The following is a 23,355-nucleotide window of genomic DNA, read 5'->3' on the forward strand; positions in this document are numbered from 1 at the left end:
GCCATCCAGCAAAGCCTCGCGGCCTCCACCCCCGCAGTGGATGCTCCTCAGTGTCCCTGTCTGGTTCACGTCCCCACTCCTGCACTGGACCGTCCACCCCCGGAGGAGAGTCTGCGACGATCTTGTTTATGTCTGGGCTCTCGAGCACTGCGTACAGGGCCTGTGCAGAACAGACTCTCCTGGGGAAAATCCTTACCAAGGAGAGTAGGTTCCTCCTCGGAGAATCACCTGATGTTTCTGGTGGTAATACCAGATTCAACATCATAATTCTGGACTGAAATGCAGAAGGCCCCATGTTATTTTTAATTGACGAGTAGTACCGTCCACAGTGACGATGGAAGCTCTGTGATGGGTGCTGGGCCCCACGGCGTCGAGCTGTTAAATGGGGAGCTGGGGGAGAGCCGCTGGCCCAGGGCACCCCCTCCCTCGGGCCCGCATAGCCCACCCCCTTCTTGTCATCACCACACTTACTTCTCGTTGGCTCGTGTCCCCCTTTCCCTTCTTAACCACATCCTCCTCCATGGTCCTGCCCAGCAGGCCTGCATCTCACGTGGCCATCCTGATGGCTCTGGGAGCCTTCCTGGATGTGGCCGTGGAGGGCTCAGTCCTCATGTATTCCTTTCTTGTACAGCGAGTTTTCAGCCTTTATGCACAGTCGTCATTGTTCCCACTGTGGGTTTCTGTGTGCTAAATGGTCAGCTTGCTGAGACCCTCAACGGACGGTCAGCTTGCTGAGACACTCAAGCGAGAGTTTGCCTGGGGGCTCCATTGAGCCTTCTGAGGCATTAGACACGTCCCCACATGCCTGGGCCCCATCACAGAACTCCCGGTCCTCCGTTCCTAATACCGTGTGTCCCTAGCGAGACTTCCCCAGGTCGTGTCTGCATCTTCAGTGGCATTTTCTACTTGTCCCACTTGAAAGGAACAGGCACGGGCCAGTTACGGGCATCTTGACTTCATCTGCAGGCTCCACTGCGTTTTTGGGGAACAGGAGTGGGAGTGTGAGCGCCACCCCAACTGGTGTCTGCTCACATCCTCGGTGCAGCTGCAGCCTGGTTGTGTCCATGCGGCCAAGCCATGCCTAAGGCTCCCGGTCTGAATTAGCCTCGTGTACTGGGTTCGAGAATGACAGCTGGCATAAGACGCAGCCCACATTGCAAACAAACCACCTCCAGCATCTGATACTTCTACTGCACTCACAAGTCTGTATAACCCTGCTGTTCTCTGTTCCTTCCGGCAGCTGAATGCACTCATCCAGCTCATCATGCTCGGTCCCCAGCTTCCTTTTCAACTTTCGGTCATCGCCGATTCCTTGGGACTGCAGTGTTGGGGTTAAGCCTCCATGGGTCAGGACCACTCCGTGGTGGTGTGTTTTGCATCCCTGTTGTTCCGTGGATATTTGGCCATTAATGTCACGGTAGCTCACAGACACCTGGCTAGCTCAGACAGAGGAGGATGCAGCTCTTGATCTCGGGGTTGTAGGTTCAAGCCCCACATTAGGTGTGGAGATTGCTTAAAAATAAAATCTTTTTTAAAAAGTCAGTGGAACTCCAGAATAGTGTCCCCCTCCCCGTTAGTTAATTTTTGTGGTCTTCCGTCTTCAGTGGTCTTCTGAATGTGTGAATCCCCGGATGGCTCCATAGAGGCTGGGCTGCTCCTCGGACTTTTATAGACAGGAAAGCTAAATATTTGTTAAATTTTTTCAGAGATTATACAGTCAGTAGAGATTAATACTTTATTATTATTTTAATCTCTCCTGACTCTATTTTTTCGAACTCTTCCACTTTTTAAGTTAGTATTTTAAACTTCAGTTGACTTTGTTTTGTAATAATTGAAACTGGTGCTTTTCGCAGCATTTTTAGCAAACTTCATCTTACAAATGTTAATGTCTATTATTCTGTATATGCCGCTGATCACCACTACTTTTTCCTTGTGGACCTGGGCCTTCGTTGTGGATTACATGTGCGTATCAGGATCCAGGCTCAAGCGGGCAAACCTCTACCACATCTTTGGGGGTCTGGGGAAAAAAGTGTCTAGATGTTTTGTAATGAGATCGTAACTAGATATATCATTGCCTTCAAAGAGTCTTAGAAAGGGCCGGCCTGGGTGGCTCAGTGGGTTAAGCGTCTGCCTTTGGCTCATGTCATGATCCTAGGGTCCTGGCACTGAGCCCTGCATTGAGCTCCCTGATAACTGGGGAGCCTGCTTCTCCCTCCCTCTCCGCCTGCTGCTCCCCCTGCTTGTGCACTTTCTCTCTCTCTCTGTCAAATAAACAAAATCTTAAAAAAAAAAAAAATCGAAGAGCCTTGGAGGGGAATATAGCAAAGCGATTGTGTGCTGTTCCCCTGAGGACACACAGAGCCCCGGCCCCGGCTCCTGTCCTCCCATCTGCACTAAGGTTTTCACTCGGAGGTCCACCTCGTCAGGGCGCCAGCAGCCGGCGGGCACGCCGGTTGACGGGTTCTGTCGTCTCCCCTCTGACATGTCCTTGTCTTCCCGCCCTCCAGGTCGTGTTTGTCGCCATCTTACTGCACAGTCACCTGGAATGCAGAGAGCCTCTGCTCATCCCCATCCTGTCCTTGTACATGGGCGCCCTGGTGCGCTGCACCACCCTGTGCCTGGGCTACTACAAGAACATCCACGACATCATCCCCGACCGGAGCGGACCGGAGCTGGGGGTACGGCCGGTCTGCGCATCCGGGGACGGCCCTCTGGGAAATGGGAGACCCGTATACAAGCCCGTGCTCTGAGATGTCCAGCGCCAGGGCACATCCAGAGTGGGGGCGGTAAATGGCTTTGGGAGATGTCACGGTGCAGCCTCCTTGTTTGCATATAGGGAAACTGAGGCACAGTGGGTCAGGTCAGGCTGAGGAGTAGATACGGCAGTTTTGGTTCTTCATACCTTCTGTTGTCAAAAGTAAGTCGTTCTATATATTCATCAACAAGGAGCTGGGGGCCCACAGCTCCCACTTAACCTCGCATTTGGATAATTTCTGAGTTTACAGCAGGACCCCAGACTTTTTTTGTACTTTATACTTTCCACCTTGGCCAGACACGGTCACTCATTCGGGTGCCTCCTGTGGCGTGAGCAGAGAGTGTAGCCAGCATGGGCAGCACAGAACTCTGCTCTCTGCCCTCAAGCAGCTGCATTACGTCCCATCCCATAGATGAGAGCGACACAGAAGCAACAGTTAGACGGGAGCCCAGACAGCACGCAGGATACAAGACCTTGGAGTGCAGGGAGGAAAGACAGTGATGGGGTCTCAGAAGCTCCCCCACCTCCTGGAAGGTGACAGAAGTGGAGTCAGATGCCAGCAGGGTATAAGCCTCCCCAACTGGCCCGAGCACTGTTTCAGCGTCAGTGCAAGCAGGATCTGACATGTCTATGCTGACCCCGCCCATCGGGACCAGACGTCCCTGGGCTTGGTTTCCGTCTAGCTGTGGGGCCGATAGGCACGAGTCCACGCAGCCCCGAAGAAGGCCCCACACTCCACCCTCTGATCCTGCCTTTGAGCACAGCTTACTCTTGGCATGTCAGAACAATAACTGTATTGACCACTTACCTCGATCCGAGGCGGGCCGTCAATAAAGTCTGATCTAGTTGTTTCCGTCACTAGGACACCCACATCAAAAGGGTCTCGATGGTGACAATCCATCTCTGAACCCTGAGCCGCCAGCAAGGGGAGATAAAAGTGGCTGGCATGGTTCCACGATGTGACTTACCCTCTGAAGAATCAAAACCGAAGTTAAATCATGAAAGCCAGCCTTTAAAGATTGTACATCTTTTGGTTTTGTAGAATTCGCAATAAATCACCTTTTCTTGACCATGCTTTCATTTTTATGCTTCTGAACATTCACGTGACTTCCGTCAGAGCTTTCAGAATAAGAACCTTGGTAATAGATTTATACCTCAATAATTAGGCACAATTGTGATCCAGCTGGTTACAGAAATAAATTATAGTAATTTTTTTTTCACTTCTGAGAGTTAAGTTCAGTTTGGTGATTAAAACAAAAACCAATTTCCAGCCTGTTTTCCAGGCCATGGAATTGCGTTCTTTCTGGGTTAGAACTGCCCTGTTTGGAAAAGAGTGATTTGGATCCATCAAACTTAAATGTGTGCTTTGATTTCACGGTAAATTGCCAGCTGTCTGAGTTAATTTCTAATAACACTGTACGTTTTATTTTAATTTGAATTGGCTTGGCTACAGAGGCTTTTCCTTGTATTATTTTTAAGTACAATGAATTGACTCATTATTGACATCAAAAGGAAAAGCTTTCACTCTGAATTGTTTTTTCTGTTCTGTTTCTAGAATTTAGTGAATTTGTATCTCCATTTCTTGACACAGGGAGATGCGACCATAAGAAAGATGCTGAGCTTCTGGTGGCCTTTGGCACTCATCTTGGCCACACAGAGGATCAGTAGGCCAATCGTCAACCTCTTTGTTTCCCGGGACCTTGGTGGTAGTTCCGCAGCTACTGAGGTAGGGTGGTTTCTAGGGATGGGGCCACTTGTGGTCACCTTCTAAAGAATGGGGGTGGAGGGTAGGGAAGTGGACACAGACTTGTTTCCAATTTGCCTAGAGAACTCAGGTAATTCTGTGGTATCGTAATGGACGACCATTCACACTCAGAAGCCAAGAGGCTCTTAGAATCGTGGGACTGTTTACTTCTATGAATATGGAAGGAAACATCTCCTTCATCCTTCTTGTTGACCAGATCTGAGGCATGGGCACAAGGCTAAGGGTGCAAAACTAGCAAGAAGCCGGGGCTGGTCGAGGAATCCAGATTGTTCTGACTCCCGTCCAGTGGCCTTTCCATGTTCCTGTGGAGTCAGTGTGACGCCAACATTGTGGTGGCCGGAGACCACGGACTCTGCCGTGTAGCAGCAGATGTGCCCAGGCCCAGACCGGGAGGCCCAGGGCCCCCATGTCGACCCAACCCGCCTGTTCCTGCCCCGCCTTCCTGCAGGACGCCCCTCCCCCCACACCCCGGGCCCATCGTGGCTCTCTGAGCTCCTTGGCAGTCCGGCCTCCCCCAAATGAGGATCTCCATTATTTACTCACTCGCAGCTCAAGAAATTTGTCTGGAAACTGGCAGCTACTCCAAAGAAAGAGTTGAATCATTTTTTCCATCTTTCAAGTATGGTATGAACAAATCAAGTTACTTCATTTGTCTCCTCCTCCGCTGCCCTCTGGAGATTTGATTCCGTCTCTGGAACTGCTGAGCCTTCAGGAAGGCTGGTGGCTGCTCATTAGGGCCTTCTCTTTCCACGTCGCCCTTGGATGTGCCGTCGGCGTGTCTCCAGCCGGGGATCTTCCTGCCAGTTTCCATGTCCTGGGAAGCAGCTCATGTGGGCTTGGAAAGGGATGCACATAAATCACAAGCAGGACGCTTTCTCCTGCCTCACTTTGTTCTTGGACTTTGTGTTTTGGATCACGAAGGTCATCTTGGCTGGCTCTTACAACCCAATAGCTTTTTCAGTTAACACCAACAGTTTAAGTTGCTCAGAAAAAACGTATGTGACCCCATTAACTTGTGTGCTAGAATTCCATCTTCCCCTTTGAAAAAAAGGAAAAGGAAAAAGAAAAGAAAAACCAAGGTAAATCACCTCAGTGGCATAGAGACTCAGCGTGTAGGGTACAGGACAGACGTGTATTGACCATCTACTGCGTGTCCGCCATTTATGCACATTTCATGGACGCCCAGCAAACCTTTGTGATGGATCTCATCATTCCCATGGTTCTGCTGGAGGAACAGAAAGGAGGTCTGAGAGGGTCCCTGCTTCACACAGCTGGAAGGTGACCAAGGGAAGGTTTGGGTCTACACAGTAGTGTTTTCGCCCAGCTGGGGACTTACCCCATGTTCCAGGCATGAGTGTAATGTTAATGAAAATAGATGAAGCCTGTAATTCTCCTTTACTAGCTACTTAGAGTTGAACTCTGCCAAAATGTAGGGTTTGATGCTTTGTTTTCACTCGCCTTCATTTTCGTTTGCATAAGAAGAGAAACTCTCATTTTCACAGAAGGATATGTTTGGTTTCCACAAGATATATTTCTTTAGTTTTCTTAAATTAAAAATCAGAATTGGGCTATTCTGGCCGGACAGATTAAAAGTGAGTTGAGTCGGAAGGAGAAAACCATAAAGCCACCAACTAGAGCCTACTGCCAGCCACCCAGAAGGACAGGAATGAGGCGTAGACGTGAACCCTAAGCAAAGACTACCTGGAGAGCAGAAAGGGCTCAGAATCGCATTTCGGGACTCCAGAAAGGGGCTAGACTGGAGGGCTCCATTTGGCTCAATGGAAGGAGCAAAGGTCCCTGGTCCGGTGGGCCTGGGTTCAAATCGTAGCTTGTCCAGCCAACGCCCAGGCTCGCGATCCCACTCCCATCCGTGGTCGCAGTGGAGCACTTGCCGCTCCCCGTTCCCCCAGTCCCGCCTGCGGCCGGCCAGCGCTTCTCGCCCAGTGTCGAGTGATCCGTCTGTGGTGGCCGCACCAAGACCGCTCCCTCTGGCCCGTGGCAAGATCCTCCCTGGGACGCCGACACTAACTGCCGGCTCTTTCTCTTGTAGGCTGTGGCGATTTTGACAGCCACATACCCTGTGGGTCACATGCCATATGGCTGGTTGACGGAAATCCGCGCTGTCTACCCGGCTTTTGACAAGGTGAGCACCTGTGCGGCGTGGTGTCGGAAACACTCGCTTTAAAATTAGCCTGTGATAGACAGGCGTCTCCGATGAAGAACACGCTGTTTCCCCGTCTCACCTCCCTCTGTAAGATGAACGTGGGGCGGGGCGCGGGGGGGGCGTCAGGCGTCATTGTGGACTATTTCCCTCCGAAAATAACAGAAGTCATGAAGCTTACTTTCATGCCAATCCTCTAATGCCCTCCAAACGATATTCACTTGTAGGTAATTCTGATTAAGAAATTATTAAATTTTTTACAGAGGGAAAATATAATCTCAAAAAAGTTTATTACATTGGATTTTGTTTCTGTGGTTTGTTGTTTCTTTTTTTGTTTTTTTTTTTTAATTAAACAGATGCTTTGCTGACCTCATAACAGATGTGAAGGTATAGACAGGATTGAGCCCTTGAGGTCCTAAGCTTCTGGATGGATGTCTTTTGGTATACGCAATGTCCATGCCCCCCGAAGCTGTCTGTGCAGCGGCCTGGGTCCAGGTTGCTCTGGATGCAGCGGACTTATCCCCGCTGAAAGCCTCTGTTAACCACAGCTCTGGCCCTGCCGCTGCTTGCAGCAACCCTTCAGACTCCCAGCCTGCGGCTGGGTCGGCCCTGTCCTACCAGACGTTGAACTAATGTCCTTCTTCATTAAAGCTTAATGACTTTAACCCATAGACATTTATAGCAAAACATAAGCCCCAAAGATAGTGTACAATTTTTTTAAAGATTTATTTGTTTATTTGAGAGAGAGAGAGAGAGCGTGTGCACGAGTGAGCGGGAGGCAGGGGCAGAGGGAGAAGGAGGGAGAAACTCAAGCAGAATCTGTGCTGACTCTGTGCGGAGGTCAACACGGGGCTCGAACTCACAACCTGAGATCATGACCTGAGCCAAAACCAAGAGTCAGACACTTAACCGACTGTGCCACCTGGCGCCCCTATACAATGTTTTAAAATGAAAAATAAGGGGGTGCCTGGGTGGCTCAGTCAGTTAAGCGTCTGCCTTTGGCCCAGGTCATGATCTCAGGATCCTGGGATCAAGTCCCGTGTCGGGCTCCCTGCTCAGCAGGGAGTCTGCTTCTCCCCCTCCCTCTGCCCCTCCCCACTGCTTGTGCTCTCTCTCTCAAATAAAAAAATAAAATCTTTTTAAAAATACAGTGAAATGAAAACTAGGAAAGAAGCACTCACCTGCACTTGTATTTTTCACACCAACCCTTTTGCCTTGAATTTCTGTAGAACCAGCTCAGTGCCATTTTATCTGATCCCAGCAAGAGCCCTGGGATATGAGGAGAGGCGGCCTCTTTGCTAGGGACCCCAGCCGATGAGCTCTGGCCGTTCGGGCAGCGTGGGTTCTGGCAGGCTGAGGCTGGGCTCCCTCGTCGCCCCACTTTCTGGCTGGCTGAGGCTGGGCTCCCTCCTCGCCCCGCTCCCACCCACTGCCAGACCCGCGTGGGCATCAGGAAGCCCAGGAAGCCCACAAAGCAAGGCCCAGCCACAGGCCATAAGCTGCGCTCTCTCTCCACATAGCGTCCGGCTTCTCAAATGTGTGGTTGTCTGTGGGCTTCTGGAAGAGGGCACAGCCTGTGGCGTGGGGCCCCAGAGAGGTTTCCTCTGCACCTCGCACCCTGAGCCAGGGCACGCCCCAGCAGACGTTTCTCCTGGAAGACCCTGTTTGCATGAGTTTAACCCAATCTATGAGCAGACATCGCTGTTTTCCTTTTAAGGAACATGAACATAGAAGTAAATCCTAGAAAACCGAGATGGATATACGTCTTTTTGCTAAATTTCTAGCTCTTGGAGAATCAGATTATATAATAAACCTAGAGGAGAACAGCAGATACTAAATATTAGAAACTCCTGGCTGGGAAAGTCTCATCTGGAATGTTTTTGGCTACCTTGAAATAATACCGCTTAACAATAGCAATACAGCACTGTACGGTTTCACGGGGAACATCCAAGGAAAACTTGGTTTTGCCCATGATCACCGGGGTTAGGTGCTGTGAAGCAACCCCTGTAGCGAGCGTACGTCTCGCCAGCAGCTGCGGTCATGCAGAATCCTTCTGGAGCCTCCCTCTTTGTTTCCGGGCATTCCAGGGAGCGCCTCCGAGCCGTCCGTGTGAATGCTGTCTATTCACCCACATCTGAGACACCTCTGTGCGGACTTGCAGAGTTGGCTGCACTGACAATGGAAATCCTAGCCTCTTTGTGCGTTCCAGAATAAGGGATTTGACATTTCTTGCATAACTTCTGACGGCTCTCGCTAAATATCCACTGGGAGCATTTCGCATACATAATCTCTCCGACGTTCAGTTATCATCTGCGGAAGAGTCTGCGTCTAAGCGCATCGGGCAAACAAAGCGAAACACGCCTACCAATCTAACGATATGTGCTCCTTTATTCCAACCCTGCTGCCAGAAATACGCACTGTTTTTGAAATGAAAGCACACTTGGGGCTCTCTGGCACCCTGCTGTCCCACCACAGGTGACATGTGGCACACCACTGTCCTATCACAGGTGACATGTGTGGCACATGCCGCTGTCCCACCGCAGGTGACACATGTGGTACCCTGCTGTCCCATCACAGGTGACATGAGTGCTTTGAGGTTGTTGGATTCTTTGGGGTGAGCCCCCTGGGCACCTCTCTCACGGGTCCCCCAGGGCCAGAGAGATGGAGAGACGCACCTACCGTGACTTGCACTTCACTGTAGCAGCCGAGTCTGTTACTGAGAAAAGCAGATCCGCTTTAGAGGCTGGACTTAGGAAAACATAGGCTCGACCAGATGTTTGTGCTGGAGGCATCATGGGGAAGGGATGTGAGAGATCTCCGGCAGCCTCCAAAGGAAAGGAACTGTCAGAAGCTCTTTTCCGAGTGGAACCTGTCTGCATTCTGCCTCTGTGTCTTTTGTTAAGCGAGACGCAAGCCACTTGCTGGGGGCTGGCTTCTGTCGGTCACCTCTGGGGCTGACTGGATCCGAATGGAGGTGGGGGCTCTTTCCTCCGCTGGTTTCATGGTGAGGGACCAGACACTTGTCTGATCAGGTGGTGGGCATGCTTCACGGTGGCGCTGGGATAGTCTCAGGAAGCCTCGGGAATGAATATGCAAGAGGACATTTGAGCTGTCCTCACTCTTTGCTTAAAATTAAGCGCTAACAGAGATGGGCACCTTCTCTACTCAAGAAAGATCATGCTAAGTGGCAGGAGGGAAAGAGTAGGGTGGGGGGCACAATCCTTTATCTGAGAGAGCCAGTGCCTACCTCACAGGCTTCCATGCCTGCCCCCCGAACACATACCCACGCCTGGAGAGCTCTCGGGTTGGCCAGCACTCCAGCAAGCGGGACCCCAGGGCAGTTAGGAGTAAAAGGTCAGAGAGGCTTTCAGAAACAGATGGGCTGTGCCACTGACATGCCCTCAAAAGGGGGCTTTGAAAATTAGAAGATCCAATGGGACAAGGAGGAGCAAAGGCACGAAATGGGAAAACACCACGTGTGTTAGGGGCAGAGCAAGAGCTTCTGTCTGGAATCCGAGGGGGGTAGTCAGCGTCAGGGCAAGCAGGACTGAGAATGCCCACCCGTCCTTCCGGTCCACTGGCGGGGAGGATGGGGCCCCAGAGGGGAGCCGTGGCTTCGAGGAGATGCCATGTGACCAGGAGGGGCCACACAGGTAGGGACCCTGAGCTAGGCTGGGTGGGGGCCCGGTGGCAAGGGGAGCGCACATTCAGGAGACCCTGCCCAGCGTCCATCTGCGACTCCCTCCGGTTCATGTTCACGTCCAGCAACCTGACCGCTGCCTGAGAAAGACAAAGTGACAGCCGTCTTCCCAGCTGTCAGGGGACATCTATACCTCAGACGCATCAAATAAAACCGAAACAAGACGTTCTTCAAGTGGCATGTGTGGTCAGCCGAGGGTAACCTGTCCTCCTCTTCCCCCTAGAATAACCCCAGCAATAAACTGGTGAGCACCAGCAACACCGTGACCGCGGCCCACATCAAGAAGTTCACGTTTGTCTGCATGGCCTTATCACTCACGGTAAGGGGAGAGACCCACAACCCCACGCCCCCTGCCGGCGTTGTTTTTGGGAAACGGGAATGGCCATTTTAAAGGGAGGACTGTTGTGTTCCATTGTGATGCTATACGGAATTAATTAACAACCCAAAATATGAACGGTCGTTCCTTAGGGAGGTCGTTGAATCTAGGAATAAAGGGTAGACTTCTGGCAGGTCTGGGGATTTCTAACATGCTGCCTTTTGTTTTAATAGTACTCTTGTCTTACTGAATAACTTCTGATCCCGTATTCAACATTCAGAGTCAAGTGTATAAACATCCCTGACCCTCTTCCAAACTGAGTTGGTGTTACTTGAGTTAGCGCAGTAGAAGCTCCTCCCCCCACCCCACTCACGCTGCTTCCCTCTGCTGGCCTGTAGGATCCCAGGCCCTGGGTCATTCTTGGGGACGTAGCGGGGAGCCCCGGGGACAGCCCCGCGCTCTGCGCACAGCCTACATAAACAACACACGTCCTTTATCCATCCCCATGGGTAATTTCAATGTAAAAGATACTGTTCAAAAAACTTGGAAAAAATGTGTACGTGGTCGATAGCCCAAAGCACATGGTATATAATTGAAGGTTGTTTATAGTAGCAAAACAGAAAGAAAAGCACTTTTATAAACAAACTTGCATTGTAGACCATGCCCTTTGAGTTCTAAAGGGGGAGATGACAAGGAGGTAAAAAGAAATGCAGGTTTCTCTCTTTTTTTTTTTTTTTTTTTTTTAAGATTTTATTTATTTAGAGCGCACTCGAGGGTCCGGGCATGGGCAGGGGTGCAGAGAGAGAGAGAAAATCCCAGACTCCAGCTGAGCGTGGGATCCAATGACGTGGGGCTCGAGCTCATGACCCTGTGATCGTGACCTGAGCCAAAATCAAGTCTCAGAGGTCCAAACAACTGAGCGACCGCAGGCGCCCCAAAATGCGGGTCTTTTGAACTCAGTCCAGTCTTCCTCTTTGTTGTTGGGCTCCGCAGGTCCTCCTAAGTCCTGTAGAAATTCTCTGTTTATAAAGTACAAGTATGTTCCAGAAATGCCAGGGGTGTGCAGCTCCGGTCATCGAAAACCGGGGCAGAAGGGCTGGTTACGCTGATGAGAGGAACGCGGTGACTCTGGCCCCTCTTCCTCTCGTCACAAGAACTATTGGCTTCAGGAGCCCTGATGGTGCTCCTTAGTTCTCATCGAGCCCTAAGCTCGTGTTAAACCTTTGATGGATACGTTTCCAAAGCCCATGACTTAATCTTTGATCCACGGATCCTACGCCTGAACAGATTGTAACAAGGGCAACATGAAACTAACAGCCGGTCACGTCACCGATGGTGACCTTGTGTCCTCAGCAGCCCCTTGCCCCAACCTGCCCCTCCTGTCAGTCCCTCCCTCTGGACTCTGCTGGAGGCGGCGGGGGAGGGGCGTCAGGAGCACCTTCCTGTGCCACCTCGCCCAGGAGGAATTCCCCATAGCGCGCCTGTGTCGTCGGTTACCCCAGGAAACCCTGCTCCCCTATTTGTGTCACTTCTCTATGGTGTGCAAGTTTTTCCACAGTTCCCTAAAATATTAGGAAAACAGTGAGCAGCCTTGAAACTGTTTAAAAGAGTATTTTAAAAAAGCTGAGAAGGCTTCTATTCCAGGAACAGACCTCAGCTTTTGGAGACGATGGGAAATGATTGGAAGTCAAAAGTTGAGTTGAACCAAGTGCCAGGTTCTGTGACTTGGCCCTCATCCCTCACTGAGCGCCAGAAGCTTCTAGTTGTCAGTGACTCGGCGATCCGGGTCTGACCTCCTCTGTCTGCTCTCACTCCGGTTAAACATCCTGCCCGGCTACAGCTGAGTCGGATGGACAACTCCACCAGCCTGGGTTTGAGGTTGTTTCTTCTCTGGTCTGGGTGCGCGGGCAATAATCTGTCGCTCTGAGATAAGCAACTGGTTTGTTTCTGAAATGGTGATGATTTAGAAAAATGCCTAGATTTCCCAGATGAAGACTTTATTTATGTCATTATTCTAATCCTGTCCTCTTTCCTGTAACTGGAGTGTGTCAGGGTAGATTTTCCCCATAGAAATGGAGACTCAGAGTCCTTCCTTGGAAAAAAACTTGGAGACAAGCGAGACGAAACCCTTCCTTTCTTAGAAGGGGAAGGGACTCAGAGAGGATTAGTGACTCAGCTGAGCACCTGGAACGGAACCTGCCAGAAGCCAGCCTCCAGGCCCACTCTGCGGGCCCTTTTGTCCCAACTGTGAAGTTTTCAGCAGGTAGGAACCGCTCTCTGGCCCTGAGCCTCCAGACGTGGGCGTCATGCTTGAAATGGCGGTTTCTTTCACACAAAAAACAGGAGTATTTGAGTTAGCTGCTCGGGAAGTGCCTCACATACATTACGCTTGCAATGGTTCAGTCCATTGGTCCAACATCTTAGCCACAGGAATTGACCTTAAAAGACATAGGGGGAAAGTAAGCAACTTTTTTTTTTTAAGATTTTATTTATTTATTTGAGAGAGAGAGCTTGAGAGAGAGCTTGAGCAGGGGGAGGGGCAGGGGAAGAGGGAGAAGCAGACTCCCCGCTGAGCAGCGAGCCCTGCATGAGACTCAAACCCAGGACTCTGGGATCATGACCTGAGCTGAAGGCAGACGCTTCACTGACTGAGCCACCCAGACGCCCTTGTAAGCGACTTTTAAAATTCGGAGTATAAATGACACACAATGTTACATTAGTTTCAGGTGTAGGGTTGGTTTCTGGTTTTTCTTTCCTAAATTAAGTGTTAAGCTGTCACTATAATGTGTACATTCCTTTTTGTAGCACTTTCTGTATTTAGTCTTCACATCTGTCGCTTCTCGTAGGCTCTGAAGTGCCCACATCGGGTGTGCGACGTAGCCACCTTCCACGCCCAGGGCCAAGAATCCTGTCTGACAAAGGAGGCGCTCAATAAACCGCCACTTAGGACTCACCTCTGAGTCAAAGGAACCAATGATGATTTGCCCTCAGTTTGTCCAACTTTTAAAGCTTTTGAGAGGTCCTTTCCTCTCAAGTCCATTTCTGTTTTGTTTTAAAGATTTTATTTATTTGACAGAGAGAGATACAGTGAGAGAGGGAACACAAGCAGGTGGAGTGGGAGGAGGGGAAGCAGGCTCCCCACTAAGCAGAGGGCCCGATGCAGGGCTCAATCTCAGGACCCTAGGATCATGACCTGAGCCAAAGGCAGACACTTAACAATTGAGCCACCCAGGTGCCCCCCATTTTTGTTTTTTTTAACTTTAAGACTTCTTAGTGCTGGGGAACTAATGTCACTGAAGGCCACCAAAATACTCAAGAGCAGTGCACATTGTATTTATTCCAGTGGATGAGGTTACATACAGACTCTCAGCTTTCTGATGGTTCCAGAACCTTCTGTACATCACCTGGGATCAGAGCATTCTCTAGGGCTCTGCTTCTTTGGGCTCACTGGCTCTTCTCCTCGGGTCTTTGAGAAGAGCTGACTCCAGAGATTCTACAGACCCAGGGATGCTGACTCTTTTTAAAGAGAAAATGTGTGCTGTCTAGAACAACAACAAAAAATCCACCTTTTCATCAGAGTGGGCTCATTCTTGGACCCCTGACATTTTGGGGATGAACATCCACCTTGGCCTGTGAAAAATACGGCTGTGTCACCTTTGATGGTTAATAAGACACTAATACTCCAGTATGCTACAATGCACATCATTATTCACACCCTAGTATGGATTCACAATGTAGTTCAGAGTTTCTATCCTACTCCAAAAGTTGGTTCTGCCTCATGGTTTTATCTGGGAGTGTTCCTTCACAGAAGGCAGCAAACATCTGTGAAGAGGGGTTGAGGAGGCGGGTAGAATTGAAAAGGACAAATACTCGGGAAGCATCTTCCTTTCGGCCCCTCGGAGCTGCCTTCAGGAAGAAGCGCTGATGGTCCCGTTCGATGGCAGGGAGGGTGAGGGAAGGGGGAGCTTTAGATCCTCCAAGAGATGAGCTTCAAAATGGTAGAACTGTCAGGTCAACTGGGGTCCCCTCCGTGGCAGCAAAGGAGCAGACATGATGCAAACCGTGTTAGCAAGATGACTACGGACGGCCCAGCTGCTGTTTGGAGTAAAGGAACACACGGCTCGGAAACGTACACAGCTTAAGGCAATTTGGAAGGAAGACTTTGGATAGTAGGCTGCATTGCGAGAGCTTGTGGCATGGCGGCCACACAGAAGAGGGCACATGGCAGAGCAGCCATCAACCATGCCCAAGGCAAGGCTGAGCCGGTGCTGGGATCCAAACCGGTGGCTGGTTGTGCCCCAAACCTTCTGCTAGAGCCTGGGTCTCCATCACTGCTGTGACTGACGTGAAGCCCAGTGATAATCACTATGTACTAAAGCCTGTTTCTCTAGCAGAAAACCATGGGGAACACAGGCTGGAGGAAGTGGTGATGAGCTTGTAGTCAGGAAGCAGGAACAGCATTCGTTCCTCTTGGGGAAAGGCACTGATAATACCAACTGTGCAGAAACTCACCCTCTTATTAGCTAGCCTCTCTAGATTTACCCTGAGTCCTTCCCGGGTTCTAGATTTAGGGGTAAAATAGGAACCGCTAACCAGGGTAGGATGTGTCTTCTCAACAATCCTTTTGATATATAGACAATAGACTTCGATTCCTGGGTGCTAGGCCAGTTTGGTGAAGCCAGTGGATTGACTTGCTAAATTTATCAAATTGCCAATCTACTCCAGATGTTTTCTTTACCTATTTCTTTCTTTCTTTCTTTCTTTTTAATTTATTTGACATAGAGAGATCACAAGTAGGCAGAGGCAGGCAGAGAGAGAGGAGGAAGCAGGCTCCCTGCTGAGCAGAGAGCGTGATGTGGGGCTCGATCCCAGGACGCTGGGATCATGACCTGAGCCAAAGGCAGAGGGTTAACCCACTGAGCCACCCAGGCACCCCTCTTTACGTATTTCTAAAGTTCATAGCCAATCAAATTAAATGGAGAAGTCTTTGGGTGATTTTAGTTGACCAATTTCTTTTGATTTCACAATAGCATTTTAAGAACATTTGGTATTTTCTTAAGCTCCTTTCTGCTCTAGCTTTGGGGAGCAAGTGCCAAGAGGGCGGCCTCTCTGCTGCAAGAGAGTTGGAGAAGAATCCGTGCAAGGCACAGGCTTGGCTGCTGATGAGGCCTCCCCAACCCCCTTTCTACAAAATGGAAATGGGTATCTGTCCAAATGGATCTTGGCAGGCAGAGCTAGGCGGGTACTTTTGTGCAGTGAACAACCTATACAATCATACCCAGCATCCCTTTAACCCAGAGAAAGACAAGAGGGGAAGATGAAGAGTGCGGGTCAGAAGGAGAAGGGGGAGAGACTATGGGTCAGAAAATGAACAGAGAGGTTGGAAGTCAAGGCAAAATGGAGTAGAGACAGAGGTGAGGGACACAGATAGGTCAGGAGGATGTGAAGGCCCCAGAGACCCCTGGGGCCCTCACAGCCCTCCAGGGCCCTGCCTATCCTCCCAGTACAAATCACTATAAATTCTAGAAGAGTTAAAAAGACAAATTTTTGGGACGCCTGGGTGGCGCAGTTGGTTGGACGACTGCCTTCGGCTCAGGGCGTGATCCTGGAGTCCTGGGATCGAGTCCCACATCAGGCTCCCAGCTCCATGGGGAGTCTGCTTCTCCCTCTGACCTTCTCCTCGCTCATGCTCTCTCTCACTGTCTCTCTCAAATAAATAATAAAAATAAAAAAAAAATCTTTAAAAAAAAAAAAAAAAAAGACAAATTTTTAAGAAATCAGTGAATTTGACAGATTGTCAGTTGGCCAGTTAAGCTCTTCCAGTTTTTGGTGAGCTGGCCTATTTCAGGAAGGCAGGTATAGAGTGAGTGTCTTCCCAGCTTCTCCAGAGGTGGCTTTGAGACCCCAGATTCAGACCCTGCCGAGGTCCTGGGATCGTGCCCGGGTCTCCAGAGTATATCCCACTGGCCTCCCTCATCTTCAACAAACGGAGGCTGTTTGGTGGTGTGTACGTGTGTGTTGCCGTCACTTAATGTGGGGAGAGAAGGTTGCCACCAGGTACCAGCAGACAGCACTGCCTCACACAGGAGGCTCCCAGGCAGGAGCTGTTACTACTGGAGAATCTGGTTCTTTCTAAAAACGTAAAATAGGTTTTTACTCCAGATCCTCCTAAGCTTTGCTTTTTTGACATCATGGGTAGTAAAAAGGGAAAGTGTGAATCTGCCTTCAACCCTGAATCGTCTGTTCCAAACTCTCATGGCTTGAATTGTGTCCACCAAATTGTGTCCACCAATTGTGTCTCAGTCCCTCAGAATGTGGAAATAGGTCTTATTTGGAAATAGGTTAAGATGCGTTCCCAGTAGGTGAATAAGGAAGGTGTGGGGACTCTAATTCAGTAGGACTGCTGGTCTGACGGGGCGGGGGTGGGGGGCATCCAGACCACGTGTTGCAGCCAAAAGCCAGGACAGGCCTGGAGGGGACCGTCCCCAGACACTGCAAACTGATCGCGGTACTGCCCCCCTGACTGCTGGACTCCAGGCCTGGGAGGCCAGAACCTCGAGCTGCCGTAAGCCTTCCGGTTTGGGGAACTCACACCCCATTGTTTCCCAAAGAAAGAATCTTTTTGTAGTCACTGAAGGCCACGTGAATTGATCAGCCAAACGTAACGATTCTACAACTTGTTTTCTTTTTAATCTCCCCACTTACTGTTTCCATAAGACATCTCTATTCTTTTGTTTCCCGATTCTCCATGTAAGATAAAAGTATTTTTCGGGGGGACGGGATGGTCCCCAGATTGATGCGATTAACTATATCTCTGCTGATGTGGGTTTTTTGGGGCTTGGGGGGCGGGGCGGTGTTGGCATCCCAGCGTCCAGGAGAAGCAGCCGTGTTCAATTTAGGTAACTTTGCTCTCCGGCTTTGTTCTGCTTTCCACTAATCGAATGACCTAGTGCCTCTGCACCAGGCCCTCCGTCACGAACACTGGGAAGCCAAAACACATTCCCGCTTTCCCGGGAACAAATTCAGTCGTATTTATTCCCCCAGATTTTCTCAGAACGTTGATACTTCCACTGCTTCCCCCTCGGATCTTATAAATGGTATCTGATTTGGCACAAAATGATACAGATTACTTAGTTTCGGTTTACCGGGTCTGAACACACCTGTGTTGTGCAGAGAGCACACGTCCCGGTAAGATGCGGCCGTCCCCACCTGGGGGTGCGGCAAAGTCCCCCTCGGCCGGAGAATCCTGCCCGGGCTGAAGGCCGCCGGCCGGCCCCGCATCCCTGGCGTGCTTCCCAGGCTCCCCCAGGCTCTTCTGGCGCAACAGCAGGTCGATCAGAGGAAGAGGACGGTCGTGAACTGTTGCTCCGGCCAAATGGCAAAGTAACCCGGTGGGGATTCATTCGCAGACTTGGAGGAGTCCTCTTTCATGACTCTCTGGGGTTCTTTCAGGCGGTTTTTATTAGTCTCCGCTGACAGCCAGAGCCCGTCCAGAGCCTCCCGACAGCCGTGCACAAGAAGATGCACGGACAGCACCGGGCTGATGGCGGCTTCTCGGGTTTCTGACCGCAGTCGCGCCCACACAGCCCCAGGCGCGTGGGGCCCTGGGCGTGTGCGTGTCCTGCTGGCCCGAAACTCTGGGTGTCCTCTTGATTGACACTGGTAGGATACGTAGGGCGTCAGCCAAGCCGGCGGCAAATACCTCCGTGATCTCGAAGAACGCCACGCAGACGTGTGTATCTCAAGCTGTGTGTGAGATGAGCACATCGAGGACATTAAACCCCAGTTCGCACGTTAAATGGTCATTTTGTGTGCTTACCGACGCCGGAGACCACAGGACCCGGGAACAAAGGAGAACAATCAAAAAACATTCAGGTCACACAGGTATGTCATGGCTCTGCCTCTTCCCGTCCCCTGCCCCTGGAGGTGGACTTGGAAGGTGACCTGGAAAGTCCAGTCGCTTTTAGGTAACGATCGATGGCCTTTGCCTCTCTTTCATCCTCCCTGAGAGATGGCTCTTACCGGCTGGGGCTCGGACAGCTCCAGAGCCTCACAAGTCCGAGAGGGGCTCGGAGGCCGGGCTGCATGTTCACTGAATGGCCAGGGGGCCAGGGAGAGGGATTGGCCTCCAGCCTGAGTTCAGTGCCACAGAGTGTGGCGTTTACCCATGTGTCCCTGAGGTCCCAGCGCCTGGGGTCAAAGACTGGCTCCTCCGTGCACCTGCTGGGCAGCTTGGAAGGTCATCCGAAACAGCCTCGGCTTCCCTGGCTGCCAGAAGGACATGATAAAAATACCCACCTTGTAAGACCTTTCAGCTTAGCTCGAGTCAGGCAGGCTGTAAGCCAAGAGTGCGGTTCCCGTGCTCGGGGAATCCCCAAACACTCGGGATTCCAAGGGAGCCTAAGATGTCTGCCTATGTAAACAAACAGCTCTGGGTACCTTGGATGCCAATGAGTGCATCTGTGAATTTTTCTAGTTTTACTAATATATCCCTCCAAATTTCCGTGGGAATTTTGGGGGCATTTCAACAAAAATCGGCGTCTGGATCGATTTATACGTATCTTCTATAGAAGGACATGACGCATACACAAGACGTATAATGCATGCACCATTTTCCTCCCTGAGACCCAGGAAAGCTCTGCACATGTCCCATCGCACCTTCCTGTCTGTAGGCTCCAGGGCGGGGTACAGACAGTGCTCCCTCCAGCTCAGAAATGTCTGTCACCCCACAGTCTGCCGTGACCCAGCAAGAGAAATCGATGTTTTTCAGTTTTCTGGCTCAGAAGTCCAGTATATCTGTAGACACCAACCCAATATGAGACGTGCCCGCATGGGAAGAGTTTAAGCCACACACGTGCGCATCGCAAACATTGTCCAAAGCCTGAGCTTTGGAATGAAGCGCGAGGCTCTGCGGGTGGCGGGTGGCGGGTGGCGAGCCTTCCACCAGGCCGGACCCCTGCGGCCTGCCCGGCTCTGAGGCTTCCACGGGGAAGTAAACACACCAAGTCGCTTTGCTCGTGGGATTTCTCACCTGGAGAAGACAGGCAGGCTACGGATATGATGGGGTCGGGCCTCGGGGTCGTTTCTCTGGCTGGTGTAACAATCACCACAGACCTGATGGCTTAAAAAGCCACCGGAGTTTACTCTCTCATTGTTCTGGAGGCCAGAAGCCGAAATTCAGTGGACAGGGCTGCCGCCGAAGGGTTGGGGGGCTCCCTCTCTCCTGTGGCTTCGGAGAAGGGCCTGGTCCTTGTGCTTTCCAACTCCCCGAGGCGGCTGCCTTGGTGGGCCACGGCACCCCGGTTTCCGGCTCCCTACGCATCACCCCACCCTCTCTGTGCCTGCCCGGACGCCCCTTTCCCCAGCCCTCATGTGATGTTTAGGGCCCACGCAGACATTCCCAGATAATCTTATCTCAAGATCCTTAATTTAATCACACCTGCTGCTCTATAAAGTGATCGATACTGGTGTGGCCTGGCATCTGGAAGGCCATCCATCTTTTCACGGCCCCTCTGCAAAGTGCACAGGGTGCTTTAGAGAAAAATGAAAGGCAGCAGCGTGAGGGAGAGGCCGTTTGGGACAGGCAGCCGGGGAAAGCTGGGCTGAGCGAACACCTCGGTGTGCAAGCAGGTGCCTGTGTGCCCTCCTCTCTTCCGGGTGCAGGAGGCCATCTCTCTTGGGAGAGCATTCCGGCCCCTTTCAGAAGCCCCAGCGCTACTCGGTCTTACCTCCTTTCCACAAAATTTGAAATCTGTTTTCTTTAGATCATTGTTTTTTGTTTTCACTGTCCCTGGTTACTGGGAGTGGGGGCAGTCCCTCACTCCCATGTGAGCCTCCTCCTCCTCCTGGCAGGTCAGAGTCCCATCCAGGAGGCTGTCCTCCATCTCCGACCCCAGCTTCCCGAGATAAGCCTTGTGCGGGAAGGATTAGGGTGGAGGCTGATGGACAAACAGTGACCGAGTGAGTGGTCTGTAGAAATCAGGAATGGGATTGCAACACACCGGGCTGCCTCTGCCACCCTTGCCTTCCAGAGCCCCAAGTCTGGAGGGACATAGAGGCCATCAAGGGCTGGAGGCCACTGCAGAATTTAAGACGAAGATATCTGGTATTGAAAACATGTTAATCCTAAAGCTTCAGGGCTTCAGGCCTCGAGGGTCCCTCCAGGAGGGACGGAGAGCGAGAGAGCAGCGTCAGAGAAGGAAGCAGACTGGTGCTTTCTCTGGGACACGCGAGATAATCCCTTTCGGTGAGGTTCAGACGATCCTGAAATACTTCTTATGCTGTTCACACTAGATAAGTCCCCAGGAAGCACAAATCCCAAAGCTACGAACAGGAACTCGGCTCTGCCTCCTCGTCCCTCCAGCTCCCTTTGGAAGCTAAGTCGCTGTCCCCATCAGTACGTAGAGCATCCCAAATCCCGGCCAGCACCCGGCTCCGGCCACCTGCTGCTCTCTGGGTCCAAGGTGCTGCTGGCAGAAAAAGCAGCATCTTGGGGAAGGAAGGTGCCCTGCCTGCAGGCTGGGGACATCACCATGACCCGTGCTGCTGGCCGCTGCCCCAGTGTCCCCCGTTAGGAGCCGTTTTGCATTATTTAAGGGCCAGTGTTGCATCCTGGGCTCTAAATGAATGCTCCCATGTCCCATGTCCATCTACTTTCCACGTGTAGAGGGGAGGGCCTCACATGCTCTGGCCGCACGTCCCTCCTCCCCTCTTGCTGCTTCGTGGGGTCGCATAGTGCATCACCCCATAAGCAGCAGGAATTCCTGCTTTGGAACATGCCCGGTTCAGGGCTGCCTGGCAGGAAAGCCCGTCCGGCTGTGTGCCAGGGCGCTGCCGAATCTGAGCAGGCAAACCAGGGAAAGCCACTGTCCCGTGAGACCTTGTCCGGCTGGCCCTGTCTTCAAAGACTGAAACATCTAGCTCATGAGAGTGACCCAGTCTCACCTTCCTGCTGCTGAACTTCTCTGCGGGCTGTCCGTCCCTCGGTCATCGGGGCAGCGGACACTACGGGCCTTATTCTGGCCACAGTACCATGCTGACCCTGTGTCTCCAACAAGGACGGCCTGTTTGAGGCTTTGTTCTGCCTGGTGGCCCCACCCCCGCGCCTGGACACTGCCCGCCCGTTGTTCCCATTATCCGGGAGAAGAAAATGACCCTCTTGTGCATGGGGAGGACAAAAAGGACCCAAGGTAAATAAACTGAATTCGAAGCTTTCTCCCTCACTACCCCACAGTGTGTAGCGACGGAAGGTTCTTGGTGCGTGATCAGAAGGGGTAAGAGCTGCTCCTTCCCACCAAAGCTCCGCTCTCCCTTCCCACTTTCGCCAGCATCTGCTTTTTAAGGAAATCATCATGGCCCTGCAGATTTGTGGGGCTTATTGGTTTGTTGGGAAGAACTCTGAGGAGGTGAAAACAGTGACGATTGGTGCCCAAAATTCCACCAAAAACTTCATCATGAAATGACAGTATAAAAAGGTCTTTTCATTGCAGTAAAGCGCCCAGTGGAACACTTAACATCTTTTTTTTAATTTAATTTTTTTTCAGTATTCCATACTTCATTGTTTATGCACCACACCCAGTGCTCCAAGCATACGTGTGTGTCCTCCATAATACCCACCACCAGGCTCACCCAACACCCCCCCAGCCCTCTCCCCTCCAAAACCCTCAGTTTGTTTTTCCATGTCCGCAGTCTCTCGTGGTTTGTCTCCCCCTCCCATTTCCCCCAACTCTCTTCTCCTCTCTGGAACACTTAGCATCCTAACCATTGTTAAAGAGCAACATTGTTAGAAGGGGGGGAAAAAGCAACATTGTAAAGGCTTTCAAGTTCTAAGTGTTAAAGTACATTACATTCATACATACGTTGCATACACGAAGGGCAGTACATTCTCACGGCTGTGCCCCAGCCACCACCGAGGTCCAGCCCCAGAGCTCTGCATCTTGCAAAGCTAAAACTCTCCACCCACCAAACAGCTCCCCGGGCTCTCTGCCCCCAGGCCTGAGCACGTTTCAGTTTGACTGTGAACAGCCAACGGAAAATTAAGGCTAAGCAGAAGCTTGGGTTGGAACTTTCTAAATACTCTTCAAATCGGGCAAGAATGGGAAAGAATGAAAAATTCTGCCGCTAACAGGAACGCCCTCTGCAGACTTGGTGCACGGCGCCCCCTGCTGTAGGAAGTGCGTCATTTCTGCCTTGCTCGGAGCTGGGGCTTTGCTCTGGGCGAGGTACTGAGTGTCCTGATGGGGGGTCCTAATGGGGCAGTTTCAGTCCATCGAAATGATGGCAGGAATGATTCCGTTTTCATATTCTTGTAAAAAGCTGACTTTAAAATGTACATCCGAGAACGTGAACTTTTTACCACGGCTGTGCTTTCACAAGGGCAGGGGGGTGGGAGTTGTGCGCACGCTGGGGTTGTGCATAGACTCCCTTAGGAATGTGTGCCGGGGAAGATGCGTAACAAGTGTGACTGTCCTCAAGCCACACTGAGACTATCAGGGACGCCACAGACACTCTGTGACGTGCTTTTCCATGTTTGGCGTCTCTGTGACAGCTGCGGTCTACCCCATCTCGTTCCCCTACTGCTGTCCGCGGGCCTGACCTTACAGACGCCGGTCCCCGAGCCTCCCCGCTAGCTAGTGATGTCATACTCGTGACCCTTCCT

General features: G+C 51.3%; 1 protein-coding gene across 1 annotated transcript in view; it reads left to right on the forward strand.

Moving 5' to 3' along the window:
* Nucleotides 1–23,355, forward strand: part of ANKH (ANKH inorganic pyrophosphate transport regulator) — a 128,599-nt gene that overhangs the window by 89,575 nt on the left and 15,669 nt on the right. The window contains exons 5-8 of the mRNA XM_044233696.1: nt 2,508–2,678; nt 4,347–4,481; nt 6,571–6,663; nt 10,605–10,700. Of these exons, the coding sequence (XP_044089631.1) occupies nt 2,508–2,678; nt 4,347–4,481; nt 6,571–6,663; nt 10,605–10,700 (495 nt within the window). The remainder of the gene's footprint in view (nt 1–2,507; nt 2,679–4,346; nt 4,482–6,570; nt 6,664–10,604; nt 10,701–23,355) is intronic.

The sequence above is a fragment of the Neovison vison genome, chromosome 1 (assembly GCF_020171115.1).
Source record: "Neovison vison isolate M4711 chromosome 1, ASM_NN_V1, whole genome shotgun sequence".
Lineage (NCBI taxonomy): Eukaryota > Metazoa > Chordata > Mammalia > Carnivora > Mustelidae > Neogale > Neogale vison.